Source organism: Microcaecilia unicolor, chromosome 4, assembly GCF_901765095.1.
Source record: "Microcaecilia unicolor chromosome 4, aMicUni1.1, whole genome shotgun sequence".
In the NCBI taxonomy this organism is placed as follows: Eukaryota; Metazoa; Chordata; class Amphibia; order Gymnophiona; family Siphonopidae; genus Microcaecilia; species Microcaecilia unicolor.
Window position 1 is genome coordinate 287669031 of NC_044034.1, and position 15720 is coordinate 287684750.

Below are 15720 nucleotides of genomic sequence, written 5' to 3' on the forward strand. Positions count from 1 at the left end.
ACTTGCTCAAGGGTCACGATGTGCCATTGGTTCTCAAAACTCATTCCACTAGAGGGGTGGCTTCTTCCTGGGCAGAAAGCAGTTTTATTCCACCGCTGCACATTTGTAGAGTGGCAGTCTGGTCCTCTTTGCATTCTTTTGTGAAGCATTATAGAGTTGATGTACAGGCGAAAGAGGATGCTGGGTTTGGAGCAGCAGTTTTGACCTCTGATTTTTGGAGATCCCACCCTTAGATGTTTACTGCTTTGATACTTCCCAAGTGTCTTGACTGGTCTGTAGGGTTGCTGAGGAAGGTGAAATTAGACCTTACCTGCTAATTTTCTTTCCTCTAGACCCTCCAGAACAGTCAATAACTAGCCCTGCGTTTCAATATTGTGTTTTTGTTTGAGCCTGTGTTTTGCTGTGGCTGCTGAAGAGTACATGTCTGTACAATTCTGGTCTAGTAGGTACTAGGTGTAGTTTCTGGTCCTAGACTATGGCAGGTCGGGGCACTGGTTGCACTCGGTCTGCAGAAACACGCTCCTATTTGGGAGGAGTTCCATGTACAGGGTTCTGAGAGGTTATTTCTTTGTTTTCTCTGCTTGGTTATTGGTATACTGGCTTGTTGGGGTTCTACACAGGTTATATATGCAGTGTTCAAAGTTAAGTGTTCTCATTCTCCCTCTGCTGGTAGGCGTGCATAACCCAAGCGTATTGACCAGTCTGGTCTAGAGGAAAGAAAATTATCAGGTAAGGCCTAATTTCACCATCCTTCTCAATCTTATCTCAATGGGATAGTCACTGTATGACTGTTAGTGACAGGGATGCCATACTCAATGGGCCATTTAGTAAATGTGGTGGGTTTCTTCTGGCCTTGCCTATACTGCATGTTATCATTACACCTATTCATATCCCTGGCATATCCATGCATTTCCAGAAGGGGCTTGCAAAGATAAACATTTGGGTGCAACATGGGTCTCGTACCTCAGTACCTAGCTTTTATTGAATGGTGCAGCTGTCACTTGCAAGTCAAACATATCACAATTGTCTGTGTATATGGTAAAATTATGTATCATACCTGATAATTTTCTTTCCATTAATCATAGCTGATCAATCCATAGACTGGTGGGTTGTGTTTATCTACCAGCAGGTGGAGATAGAGAGCAATCCTTTTGCCTCCCTATATGTGGTCATGTGCTGCCGGAAACTCCTCAGTATGTCGATATCAAAGCTCCATCCGCAGGACTCAGCACTTAGAGAATTACACCCACAAAGGGACACTCTGCCCAGCTCACCACCGCCGAAACGGGGGAGGGGAATCAACCCAGCTCATCCCCACACAAGTGGGGGAGGGCAATCCGTCCAGCCCATCCCCGCAAAGCGGGGGAGGGACACCACACCCGCCGATGCGGGGGGATCTGGCTTATCCTGCGACCGCAACCGCGGGAGGAGCTGGCTGGCCCTAACACCGCTGAAGCGGGAGGGATATAAGGCTGCCCTACTGCCGCACGAAGTGGGAGGGAGCACCGGCAGAATTTAGGTCTCAATCCAGCCCCGTAAAACGGAGGGGAGAGGAATGCAGCAGCTCACTGTAACACAAAATCGTGTCAACTCCAGAAGAATTCAATCGAAAAAACTTGAACACGAAGATCCTCCTGAACAGGAACTGAAGACTAAACTTGAACCTGAAATGCAACCAGAATATAAACAGTACAGATATCTGGGCGGGGCTATGGATTGATCAGCTATGATTAATGGAAAGAAAATTATCAGGTATGATACATAATTTTACCTTCCATATCATCATGCTGATCAATCCATAGACTGGTGGGATGTACTGAAGCAGTACTCACCCAGGGCGGGACATAGAAATCCCTGACCGCAACACTGCAGCTCCAAACCGGGCCTCCGCCCGAGCAGCCACTGTCAAGCGGTAATGACTGGAGAAGGTATGAGCCGATGCCCAAGTTGCCGCCTTACAAATCTCTTCCAAGGAGACGGACCCGGCCTCTGCCATCGAGGCCGCCTGTGCTCTAGTGGAGTGAGCCTTCAGCTGGATAGGTGGCATCTTCCCCGCGGCCACATAAGCCGCTGCAGTGGTTTCCTTGACCCATCGTGCCACTGTAGGCTTGGATGCCTGCAGACCCTTACGAGGACCTGCAAACAGCACAAACAAGATGATCCGACTTCCGGAAATCATTGGTCACTTCCAAGTATCTGATGATGACTCGTCTCACATCTAGATATTTGAGAGCAGAGTACTCCTCTGGGTAGTCCTCCCTACGAAAGGAGGGTAGGCAGAGCTGCTGATTCACATGGAAACAAGAAACAATCTTGGGCAGGAAGGAAGGCACCGTGCGAATAGACACTCCTGCCTCAGTGAACTGCAGGAAGGGCTCCCGACATGATAGCGCCTGGAGCTCGGAAACTCGTCTGGCTGAAGTGATAGCCACCAAAAAGACTGCTTTCAACATCAGGTCTTTCAGAGATGCCCTCGACAAGGGTTCAAAAGGCGGCTTCTGCAAGGCTCTTAGCACTAGATTGAGATTCCACGCAGGCACCACCAAGTGCAGAGGAGGGCGTAGGTGATTAACTCCCTTGAGAAAGCGCACCACATCTGGCTGCGAGGCCAGGGAAGCACCCTTCAGGCAACCCCTGAAGCAAGCCAGAGCCGCTACCTGGACTTTAAGGGAACTGAGCGACAGGCCTTTCTCCAGACCTTCTTGCAGGAACGCCAACACTGAAGAAATTGGAGCAGTGAAGGGAGAAAGAGAGCCTGCCTCACACCATGATGCAAAGGTACGCCAAACCCTGGCGTAAGCAGTAGAAGTAGAGCGCTTCCTTGCTCTCAGCATGGTGGCGATGACCTTGTCTGCGAAGCCCTTCTTCCTCAGACGCTGCCGCCCAATAGCCAGGCCGTAAGACCAAAGGGGGAGGGATCCTCCATCACCATGGGACCCTGATGCAACAGGCCCCACACCGCTGGCAGCCGCAGAGGGCCGTCCACCGAGAGCCTGATCAAGTCCGCATACCAGGGACGTCTGGGGCAGTCCGGACCCACCAGGATTATCCGACCCGGATGCTTTGCCACCCGGTCTAGCACCCTGCCCAACATGGGCCAGGGCGGGAACACATAGACAAGCTCCTGTGTCGGCCACCGTTGGAGAAGAGCATCTACTCCCAGAGATCGAGGGTCCCGTCCTCTGCTGAAAAAGCACGGCACTTGGCAATTGGCCGTTGACGCCATCAGATCTATGCTCGGCTGGCCCCAGCGCTTCGTGATGTCCAAGAACGCCTGAGCCGATAGCTGCCACTCTCCGGGATCCAAGGTATGGCGACTGAGAAAGTCCGCCTTGACATTCATGACTCCCACAATGTGGGCCGCCGACAGCTGTTCCAGGTTCGCTTCCGCCCACTGGCATAGATTCATGGCCTCCTTGGCTAGAGGAGCGCTCTTGGTACCTCCCTGGTGATTGACATAGGCCACAGCCGTGGCATTGTCCAATAGGACCCGTACTGGCTTCACCGCTAGTACCGGGAGAAACTCCAAAAGCGCCAACCGAATGGCTCTGAGTTCCAGGAGGTTGATAGACCACTTTGTCTCTGCAGGAGACCAGAGCCCCTGCGCTGTCCTTCCCAAGCAGTGGGCTCCCCAGCCCGTCAAAGAGGCGTCCGTCATGATGACAACCCACTCCGGGGTCAAAAGAGGCATTCCTGCGGACAGCTTGTATGTCCTCAGCCACCAGCTCAGCGCCTTGCGCACCGCTGGGTCCAAGGGAAGGCGCACAGCGTAATCCTCCGACACTGGAGTCCATCGCTGCAGCAGAGAGTGCTGTAGAGGTCTCATATGGGCCCTGGCCCAGGGCACTACTTCCATTGTGGCCGTCATAGAGCCCAACAGTGGCACATAGTCCCAAGCCCGAAGAGGAGAGGCTACTAGGAACTGGTCCACCTGAACCTGAAGCTTGACAATCCGATTGTCTGGCAGGAACACTCTGCCCACTTGGGTGTCGAAACGAACTCCTAGATACTCCAGGGACTGAATCGGGCGCAGCTGGCTTTTCTCCCAGTTGATGATCCACCCCAGGGAGCTCAAAAGAGCAATCACCCGGTCTGAAGCTCTGCCACACTCTGCAAAAGAGGGGGCTCGGATCAACCAGTCATCCAGATAAGGATGGACTTGTACTTCTTCATTTTGTAGGAAGGCCGCGATGACCACCATTACTTTGGAGAAAGTCCGCGGAGCAGTAGCCAACCCGAACGGGAGGGCTCTGAATTGGAAGTGTCGGCCCAGGACTGCAAAACGCAGAAAGCGTTGATGAGGAGGCCAGATGGGAATATGCAAGTAAGCTTCCTTGATGTCCAAGGATGCCAGGAACTCCCCTGCCTTCACTGCCACTATAACAGAGCGGAGAATCTCCATTCGGAAGTGTCGAACCTTCAAGGCCTGATTGACCCCTTTGAAGTCGAGGATAGGCCGCAAAGAACCTCCTTTCTTTGGTACCACAAAGTAAATGGAGTAACGTCCCTTGCCAAGCTGATCTTCTGGCACCGGAACGACCGCACCCAGGCGGATCAGATTGTCCAAAGTCTGCTGCACTGCCACAGCTTTGACCGGAGACTTGCAGGGAGAGTGCACAAACCCATCTCTTAAGGGTCGGCAGAACTCTAGCTTGTAGTCGTCTCTGATGACTTCCAGCACCCAAGCGTCTGAAGTTACCCTGGTCCACTCGCCCAGAAATGACGATAGGCGTCCTCCAATCTGCTCTGGGCCATGGACCAGGGCCCCGACATTGGGTACGAGACCCTAGGGGAGGACCGGAGGACGCACCTCCGGGACGGCGGTCTCTGCGAAAGGAATGCTGCTTGGGGGAGAAGTTCCTCTTGAAGGAAGAGGAGGCAGAGGAGCCCGACTTGCCCAGGCGATACCGACGGGCTTCCTGAAACTGTCCTTTGGAGGAACCGGGGCGGGCACCACTGGCCCTAGCCCTGACCTCCGGTAACCTCTTGCCCTTGGAAGTGCCAAGATCGGTCACAATCTTGTCCAGCTCGACCCCATAGAGCAGCTTGCCTTTAAAAGGCAACTTAGCCAGGCGAGACTTAGAGGCGTGGTCAGCAGACCAATGCTTCAGCCAAAGCCAGCGCCGAGCAGAGACTGTCTGAGCCATACCTTTAGCCAAGGCTCTCAAGACATCATACAGCAAGTCTGCCAAGTAGGCCAAGCCTGATTCCAGGGCCGGCCAATCAGCCCTCAAGGATGGATCCGAGGGGGAAGCCCGCTGCACAATCGTCAGGCATACCCTGGCCATATAGGAGCCGCAAACTGAGGCCTGCAAACTTAAAGCAGCCGCCTTGAAGGACAACTTTAAGGCCGCCTCCAATCTTCTGTCTTGGGCGTCCTTTAGGGCCGTGCCACCTTCCATCGGCAATGCCGTTTTCTTAGTCACCGCAGTGATTAAGGAATCCACGGTAGGCCAAAGAAAGGCCTCCCGTTCGCCTTCAGGCAGAGGATACAGGCGGGACATAACCCTAGCCACTTTAAGGCTCGCTTCTGGGAAATCCCATTGAGCCGAAATCAAGGTGTGCATGGCTTCATGCACGTGGAAGGTTCTAGGCGGGCGCTTCGTCCCCAGCATAATGGCAGAGCCAGCAGAGGTTGAGGGAGAGACGTCCTCTGGAGAGGAAATCTTCAAAATGCTCATGGCCTGCACTAACAGGTTGGGCAAATCCTCTGAGCGAAAGATCCGCACTGCAGAGGGGTCATCTGCTCCATCCAAGCGGGAATCCGTCTCCTCCAAGGAATCCCCAAAGGACCGTTGGGAGAACTCAGATACGCTGCCCTCATCTACATCAGAGGAGACAGAGTCCTCTAGGGTCTGGAAATCCACCCGAGGGCGTTTGCTTCCAGAGGCCTCAACCCCTTTATCAGACAGGGGAGCAGGGGCAGTGTTTTGCATAAGAAAAGCCTGATGCAGCAGCAAAATGAACTCAGGGGAGAAACCCCCCAGACTGTGCACTTCTGCAGCCTGGGCCACGGCCCTAGATGCACCCTCAACCGGCACTCGCAAGAGCGGGGGAGAAACATGCTGCGCATCCAAAATGGCGTCCGGCGTGAAACTCTGAGAAGGAGCCGCGCGGGAAGAATGGCGCTTAACTTTTGCCGCTTTCTTGCCATCGCCCGAATCAAGGGCGACCATAGCATTAACGTCTCCCACCTCGAGGGCGGCCCAAGAAGAAGCCGTCCGAGCAGAGTGGCCGGCCAAAATGGGGGGGGGGGGGGCGAGCAGTGGGGGATGGGCGCTTATGGCGGGAAAAACCGCCGCATCGGAGGATGAACCGGGACACTGACCGGACTCCAAACTGACGCCCAAAAAAGGCAATTCAGGCTTTGAAACCCCCGCATCCCCGCTAGACACGCACACGCGGTCCGGGGAGCGAATCTTCGCGCCCTCGCCCTCTGACGCCATAAGCCACGTGGAGACCGATCGGGGAATCCCCTGCCCGCTACAAAAGGTAAAAATTACCTGCTCCTCGCTGTAATGAACTGGTGTCCCAGTGAGCAGCTGCAATAAACGCTGATATAAACGTTGAAATAAACGCCCTTAAAGGACGTCCAAAATTTTTTTTTTTTTTTTACGGAGCCAGCTGGAGGGGGGAGAAAAGGAGGGACCTGGCACCACCAGGTTTGCACTTGCTCAAGAAGAGCTCTCAACCCCAGGTACTCAACAAAACCTAAGAATTAGGCTTGGAGACCTAGCCAGAGCTGCTGCTGTGTGTGACCACCACCTGCTGAGATAGAGAACATACTGAGGAGTTTCCGGCAGCACATGACCACATATAGGGAGGCAAAAGGATTGCTCTCTATCTCCACCTGCTGGTAGATGGACACAACCCACCAGTCTATGGATTGATCAGCATGATGATATGGAAGTTATTTTTTTCACAACTATGACTAGATCAGCTTCTGCCAAATGCCACTGTTTGCTAAACTAGATCCTGGACACAGTTCAGCCAGTTTGAGGATTAGGATATCCACAATAATGAATCATGACAGCAAATTGCAGGCAGGGAAGGTAGCACATGCACATTGTTCTCATTGAATATGTATTTTGAATATCTTGCAAACCTAACTGCCTGGCCTGCTTCCAGCACCAGATATGGACCACTCATGCTTATTCAGTTTGTGAGCTGTTGTCTGTGTTTCCAACACCTCAGGTAGTACACACAGTCTACTGGCGTGGGACACTAGGCGTGAGTGTCTGATTGTGTCATAGGTGAGGTGTGTATCCTAACCTCTACATTGCAAACAGATCAGTCTATAGCACCTTGTATTTCTATTATATGATGGTTCATTGAGCATAGGTATATATCGCTCTAACGCTCTGTGGAGAGCTATCACCTGCAAAGCTACATAGTCTATGTGTGGGGCTTGGGGATATAGTTATGTGTATGTAGTCTGATGGTAACTATTATGTTGTACGGACCTCTGATTCTGTACCAGTGTCTCTGTAATAGATGTCATTGACCAAATTAACATTTGCAGGGTTTGGCAGCTCATGATGTGTTTACTCACATGAGGGAGTGTAATCCAATTACAAGCCTAGAGCTTCCAGCTTGGCACACCATTCCAGGACACATACCTTTCAATGTGCCTGCATAGATGGTGGTTCACAGATTACAGATCAGTCAACTGGTGCTTATTGTCCTTTACATGATGGAAGTCTATCCGTATTCAACGATGAGATCTCATACACTGCAGATTGTGATTGTGGAGCTGATGGGAGTTCTGTGCATGTGGTTATCTATTCCTCTTTATGTTGGTGACTTTAGGCTCCAATTTGACCATGTCCCCTTTGTCAGACCTAGCTTGCTCTGTCTGTGGACGTCCATGTATAGAGAAGGCTGGATAAATGTCCCTAGCTATATAGCCATCTCCAAAGGCCATATCTAGCTCAATATCTGTCTCTCTAGAATCAGCTTGCATGACATATCCACATACATATGGAATGAATTGTACACATCTCTATTTGCTCTTCATTCTTCTCTGTTCCTGCCTCTCTTACTTAATCTCTCTCTAGCTGTAGACATATGTAGACAGGCTTGGGGGACTGGTGTGGTGAGGCCTGATGTGCTGCTACATTTTGTGTATATCATTTTAACCAGATAGATATTGTACTGTTTTCTCTCACTACAGACAGATGGTGGAGACTGCTGCTTATATTGGCTTTGTCTTCTGCACCAGACACTGCTCTTAGTTGTCTCAGTATCCTATGGTACCTCATTTTTAATTTATCTACCATTAGTAATGCTGTTTTTTAGTAGTGACTGAATACTCTGTGTGCTCATCTCTCTTACCACTGTGATGTTTACCTCTGCCAGTGAGTCATTGTTGTACATTTATATCCTTTCTTTTTATACATTTTAATATCCTTTTATTATATGATTACATTTATATTCTTTTCACCATATTGTGATCATTTTTATTTATTGCAGTCCACTTTTTCTTTTTATATTGTCTTACATTGTATATTTGATGCATGTTTTTTTAGAGATGTATCTTTTTATGTGAAATTATGTTTATTATGTTTTCTTTTCACAGTTGTGCATAGTGACCCCTGAGGCAGGTGGCTGCATCTGCTGAAACAGGGCCTGTGTCAGGTCCTCTTGTTTTGGTGCTTTAATAAATTTGCTTTGAACTACATTTCTCTGGTGGATTTGGTCATTGTATCATCCTCCGCTTCTGTGTTTGGATTGCCATAGAGATTATCTTCCTGCTTCTGCTTTGGACCTTCTCACGGCAATTCCATGAATTCATATAGACAGGTCATGTAGCCTAGCCAAGTGATGCATCCAAGGAGCTTTGCAAGCTGAAACTCTGAAGCATTTGAAATGGTTGCCAATCATCTGAAAAGTTCCCACTGCCAGAAATTTGTCTATCTTTTTATTTTTTGTTAAAACTTTAAAAAAACACAGTGCAACTCTTAAGTAAAGGTTGTTGGGTTACATTAATTTGTTGAGCTATTGTTAACAGTTACGTCAACAGACTGTAATTCCTTGCAGTGGCGTAGCTACAGGTGGGCCTGGTGGGCCGAGGCCAACTCAACTACCACACGTTTAGCAGTAGCTGTTGGGGATCCCAAGCTCCACCAGCTGAAGACTTCCCCCTGATGGTAACAAAAACGCTGCTCTCCACGATACTGGTACCTGCTCATGCTCAGTTTTCAATGCATGCCTGCTGCAGACTGCGAAGGTGAGGAGAAGCATTTTGCCAACAGCTGAGATATTCTTTTGGTGTATGGGGTGGGGGAGGACACTTGGTGCCCACCCACTTCTTGCCTAGGCCCACCCAAAATCTGTCTGGCTACGCCCCTGATTTCTTGGCAAAGTTTTTCTAAGTCAGTGTAGGAAAACTTTCACTATGGGGCATGGCTAGGTAACACGATGCAGCTGTATAAATTCATGAAGGCTTTTTGTTAGCTAAAATTCATTGCATAGCAGCTACGTAAACGACTGAAAAAAAAAAAGTGTCTGACGTGCTGTTAAAATCAGTATAGTTACAAGCTAAGCTTTAGTAAACAACCCCCTAAGGAAGCAAACTTACCATATTGTTTTCAGCACTTTTGTTCTTTTTTAATTCTCATAGTCTTAACATAGTGCTTTTCCCAGTATTTAAGTATATGCTCTGTTTTTGATTTTTTTTGTGGAATTAAGTGACAATAATTGAGAACCTTTCACTCACAATTAATTAAACCCACATTTCTAATTTGCTGAATCAGGAAGATAGATTCTTATTTATTAGTAGGCACATCTGTTCTGTTTTTATAATACACCTTGATAACTTCTTTAAAGCTCATCACACGTGGCAAAAAAAATGTAGGTTTTAGGATCATCTGACCCACACATATTTTGACTCATTGTTATTTCCTTATAGATACCAAAAATTAAAATAGTAGATCAATAACACTTCAAATAAACTCCATGATATGGAATATAAGATAGTAGGTTCACACACATTTCTTATATCTTTTTAAAATAAATATCATATTATTTTTTTCTGATTTTTCTAATTGTTTTTTACTAATTATTTTTCATATGTTCCATTGTTAGATCCCTGAGGCAGGCGTTTCTACACTGAAACACGGCCCGTGTCGGGTCTTATCAGAATTAAAGGACTTTACTTATCCCAGTTCTGAAGGCCCAGCTATGCTTTTTCTTGCTATTGTTTGTATGTTCTTTTTACCCTCTCTTTTGTTATCTTGGGGAAATAGGCATGATATACCACAGCGGTAATATGGCCTAACATTTGAAAGTATGCCCTGGCTATGAGAGTGATAGACAATTGTATAATCTGGATATGACGCATAAACCTTCGCTTTTTTTTTTATTATTGTTGTTGATGATTTTAATTTGGTAACCACTGCTCAGATCCTTAACTATAAGCATGACATGGAATACAGTTGCTGAATTCAATTAAATTTTGCAACTTATTCTGTTGCAGCAAAGCTTTAGCTTGAACTGTATCCAGAATAACCCCTATAACCAAAATGTTCATCAGTTGAAGTGCTGACTTCTTAAAGCTGATGAAACCCAGACTTTGAAGGCAGTGTACTGTTTTGTCTCAGAAGATTAGAGCAAGGTTCTCCAAGCAATCTGTCAGAAGCTACTCACTGAGATATGGAAAAACTAGCTGACCCCACTTGTGAAAGTGAGCAGCCATTATTACGTGGCATTTGGTGAAGACTCTGGGGGCAGAAGAGAGGCCAAAAGCAGGGTCTTTGTACTGGTAATGGCTTGTGGACAGAAAAATCTGGAAGTATTCTCTTCAATATGGATAGTTTGAGATAAGGATACAAAAACATGCTTAAGTTTCAGTGAGCACAGCCAGTCTCCTTTCTTTAAATAGGGAAGAATGGAGGAAAAGGTGTCGGTCTTGTTTTTCCTTGTAAGGAATAGATTCAAATTGCAGAGATCTAATATAGAGCACAAATCTCAGGAAGTATCTGGAATAGAAGCCTTAATTTCTTTCCTTGATTGGAACTTGTTTTATTGCATTAAGACTGCATGAGATTGACTTCTTCCTACAGCAGCTGTGTGTGGGCTTGTGGCATCAGTGCCCATGCCAAAAAGTCAGTCTGACAGCAAACACTGAAATCATGGTAGCCCACTTTTATAATGTTGAGCACCTAGGATATCTGTTGTGATTTGATCACACTGCTGAAGAAATGTGTACCCAAGTCTCTAAGTAAGGTAGGATGTATATTCCAGGACACTGGCTATTATTGTAAAGGCCAGTCAAAAAGTAGAAGGTTGCTTCTTTTGCCTGCTTTATAGCTGATGAGGCTTAGTGAAAAGTGGGATGGCGAGTCTGTTGTAACTGCCTGGTGAAAGAAAAAAAGGATCTTCTATGATAGCAGAAAGTTATGCAATAGTGGGATACATGCATTCATTTAATAGATTGTGGCAGCAGTGATGAAAGGTGTTGTAAAGTACAGCAGTGGTCCTTGATAGCATCTATGTTACCAAAGAGGGAGTCCCAACACATGACGCATTTGTTAGTTCCCTATGAACCTCCTCACAGAGAGCAGAGGCACACAGCTATGGTGGAATTTGAATGTCTAGACAATACATCAAATATAGTATATGCTGAATACTTAAGATGGATTCCACACTCATCTACAGCTGCCAGTTCATATGACACCTGTGCAGGCAGGATAAATGAGAAATGTTATACCCTCAAATAATAAGCATATATTGCAACATATAAACGTGACGAGCTAGAGCATTAAATCGTGAACATTTTGTTGCACAAGTAATCCAACAGCTTGGTGGCTTTACCAAATGCCATTCTTTAAAATGCCCTATATTTCCTTGCTTTCTTCATGGCCAACCACTACTACTGATAAATGAAATAGATGTACTTTATTGAAACCAGGTGTCTATTTTTTAATAGGCTGAATGGTTAGTAAATATTGTCACGGTGAAGCTGTTGATTGAATTGGTATAGCTACATTGGCTTTTAGGGTTGCTATGTATTTCAAGAGCTCAAAGACGATCTAAACTCAATTTTTATTTACATATTACCGTATCAGAAGCAATGTTTTCAAACCAGTTTACAACAAACAAAATACAAATCTTTAAAACATAATACAATAATGCCATTCTATAATACAATAAAAGAAGTAACTTCTGCTGAAGAGGACCTGCAAAGTATGCAGAGTCAGGTATCTCAGCATAGACATATTCTCCTCTCTTCCTTCTGGTTAAGTAGGATTCTTTTGTTTGCTTTATAGTAATTGTGGAACCAGTTCAAGTACTTCTTTTGGGCTCATGGTGTTGTCCTTCCATAATGCTTGCAATCAGCCCAATTATAATCTGAGCTCAGACAAATCAGGCACTGTGGGCATGTGCAGAACACTGGAACATTTCCCAACTGAGGGAAGAAAATCTTTCCAAAGAAGATAATGATGAAAAACATCATACACAGAAGTGAAAAACCTCTTCAATGACAACTATGTTCTTGTTCATTCTGCAGCAGAAAAAAAAAAAAGCAAAGTTGAGGGGAGCGAGGAAACAGCTGTGCACACGAAGGGCAGTGTATGCTCAGAACTGTATACTTAGTTCCAAGCTCTGGTAGAACTGCGCTAACAGATGACATCACATCACTTGTGTGCCTGAATCAGCCTTTCTTGTTAACAAAATATGAAGACCCTTTATCTTTCATAGCATGTACCATGGGAAGTATACACAGAAAACATCATTAACCAGAATTTTGGAAATTTTAAATACTGTATTTCACAAATATTTTCAAACCACTCTAGCAGTTTGTTTCCATTGTTTTTAGTTAAATGTTTACTTATTTTATCAAAGGTCTATGGAGCTCTGTGCATTACCATTCCAACATTTTGTAATGGTGTGGCCTACTAGGGAGAGTACTGATATTCATTTGGCCCTCTGTATATAAAGGTTGTCCACCCCTGTTCTATATCTAAACTGCATTATTGATGTACAAATAGTACATATGATCAGGTGTTACCACAGCTGATCTCTTAAAATTAATGAATGGTTAAAGGTAAATTAATTTGGTGTATTGCAAGAAATAACTAAATACAAAATAAGACAAAACTTTATTAACTGAGAAATAAAGTTCACAGTAACAGGGCTTGAGGATTGAAATGGAAATATGAGAAACAGTGGCCTGCCAGTCCTTTATTTTCTTGCACTTGGGGTAAAGAGCTACATAACCAAACCCATCTTCCCACATGAGGGCAGCTGCATTAGTCACAACCAGTAACTCACTAATGCTTATAGCTGGATATGGATCCCTGGGATCCTGAGTTTGCTGTGAGCGAAGGAATAGCTACATCAATGCCTTTGAGTCTTAGAAGTGTCATATGTGGCAGGCACATCAAACACCTCCCCTTGTTACATTACATGGCTGTTGGGAAGAGGCTCCCAAATGTTATGCTTTCTTTATCCATTATAGAACAGGTTCATCCTGTAGCTTCTTTTACACCAGAAGCATAACCAATAGCCGACAATAGACTCCAGCTTTCTGTTTCAGGTTGCCATTGCTTTATCACCTACAGTAAACGTAGATGTCAAGAGTATTGCTTCAGAATAAGTCCACAGGACAGGTTCTACCGCAGAGAGCACCACGGTGAATGCTGAACTGGGGTTACTAATGGTCACTGTCCCCTCAGACATACTAGCAGGTGCTGGCTTGAGAAGCAGGACTCATGAATTTTGTGAGCACAGTTTTGCATCAGACATTACACAGAGGGTCTTCGGGGTATTTGTGTTGGTTCCTAAGAAATGAAACAGAAATAATTTAATTCCTATAAACAGAAATAGAAAATTGTCATTCCCCCTTCTCTCTACGCTTTCTGTGATTGCTCTCCTCTTTTTATGCCCTCTTTCAGCCACAAAGCTCTAAAACAGTTGAAAACCCAACAAAACAATAAATTACATTGCACCCAAAAGCATTCAAGAGATTTCCAGGGAGCCAGTGCAGTACTGATTGCTTCAGGATATTTCCCAATATGTTTTGGAGATCTGTTCTAGTGTATATACCAGGGGTGGGCAGCCTTTTTACACAGAGGGCCCCATGAATGTCAGCACTATCCCTAGGAGGCTGCATACATATTTCCTCCCTCTCCCGCCACATAAAATTCCCCTTACATATGGTCTCCTTCATTTCTCTTCTTCCCTCTCTCCCTTCTCCACCCCCATGGTCTCCAGCATCTCTCTCTCCTATCCCCCCCTACAATGTCTAGCATCTTCCTTACCTCACTTCCCCCAGGCTCCAGAATTTCTCTCCTACCTTCCATCTACTTCTCCTACAAGCTTACCTTCCTTGCTCGGAGGCAGTGAATCCCATAAAAGACATAAGAACACAAGCACTGCCATACTGGGACAGACCAAAGGTCCATCAAGCCCAGTATCCTGTTTCTAACAGACACAAGCCAGGTCACAAGTACCTGGCATGATTCCAAAAGAGTAAAACAGATTTTATGCTGCTTATTCTAGCAATAAGCATACTTTTTCAAGTCCATCTTAATAATAGCTTATGGATTTTTCTTTTAGGAAATTATCCAAACCTTTTTAAAACCTTGCTAACTGCTTTTACCATATTCTCTGGCACTGAATTCCAGAGTTTAATTATACATTAAGTGAAGAAATATTTTATCCAGTTTTAAATGTACTACTTAGGAGCTTCATTGAATACCTCCTAGTCCTAGTATTTTTGAAAAGGGTAAACAAGCGATTCATGTCTACCCGTTCCATTCCACTCAGTATTTTATAGACATCAAGTGGTCAGTCGGTACCGAGCCTTGAGGATCTGCACATGCTCAAGGTCTGCCAGCTCCTGCCCCCTCCCCCCCCCGAACTTGCTGTTTCAGAGAGGTCGGAAGCCGGCAGGCCTTGAACATGAGCATATGCTCAAGATTCCACACCAGCCAGTTGCTCAATGCCTATTATGGGATTTATTGCTCCGAGCGAGGGAGGTAAGAAGCTCAATGGTGAGGGGGAGGTGGAAGGTTGTGATGCCTTTGTGGGCTACATAAAATTACGGTCGGACCACATATGTCCATCCTTGGTATATACCACATCCATCAACCCATCAGACATTGTATATCTGACTCAGTGATCCAAGTTTATGAATTTTCTTTCAGTTTCATGTTCTCTTTAAATTTAAAATTCTCCATTACTTTTCAACACAATAAAAGGGTTGGATCCAAAGTTAGATAAAATTGTTATATCCGACTTCAGGTTTTCAAGATATCCAAAATAAATATGCATGAGATAAATTTGCAAACAATGGAGGTAGTGAATGAAAATGTATCTCATGCATAATCACTGTGTATATCCTGAAACCCTGACCAGCTTGGGTGGGTCCCAATTACTAGGCTGAGAAACACTGCTCTAGACCCCTGAGTTTGAACCAACAACTACTGTTACTAATTCCTCCTTCAAAAAGCTATAACAAGAATCATGTTACGAGAATCAGGTGCTCAACATTCAGCGTTTCTATTTATGACATTTATATCCTATATTACACATGAATTAGATTGAAACCTGGGAGCATGTACATTTTTTTTCCTGTGCCTAGATCAAAAGAGAAAGATGGTTTGTGGGAACTTGCTCCTTTTGTTTTGTGGAATGCAGTGGTATATTACAAAAAATGCACTTAATATTGTTTATTACTACTATTTAAAAGCGAGATATTGAATAATGAGGGCA

At 45.6% G+C, this 15720-nt stretch overlaps 1 protein-coding gene across 3 annotated transcripts in view; it reads right to left on the reverse strand.

Annotated features, from left to right (window-relative positions):
• Positions 1 to 12026: 12026 nt before the first annotated feature.
• Positions 12027 to 15720, reverse strand: part of KANSL3 (KAT8 regulatory NSL complex subunit 3) — a 144471-nt gene continuing 140777 nt past the window's right edge. For all 3 annotated transcript variants that reach the window (XM_030201649.1, XM_030201648.1, XM_030201647.1), the window contains one exon: positions 12027 to 13784. In XM_030201649.1, coding sequence (XP_030057509.1) covers positions 13749 to 13784 — 36 coding nt within the window. In that variant the 3' untranslated portion in view covers positions 12027 to 13748. The remainder of the gene's footprint in view (positions 13785 to 15720) is intronic.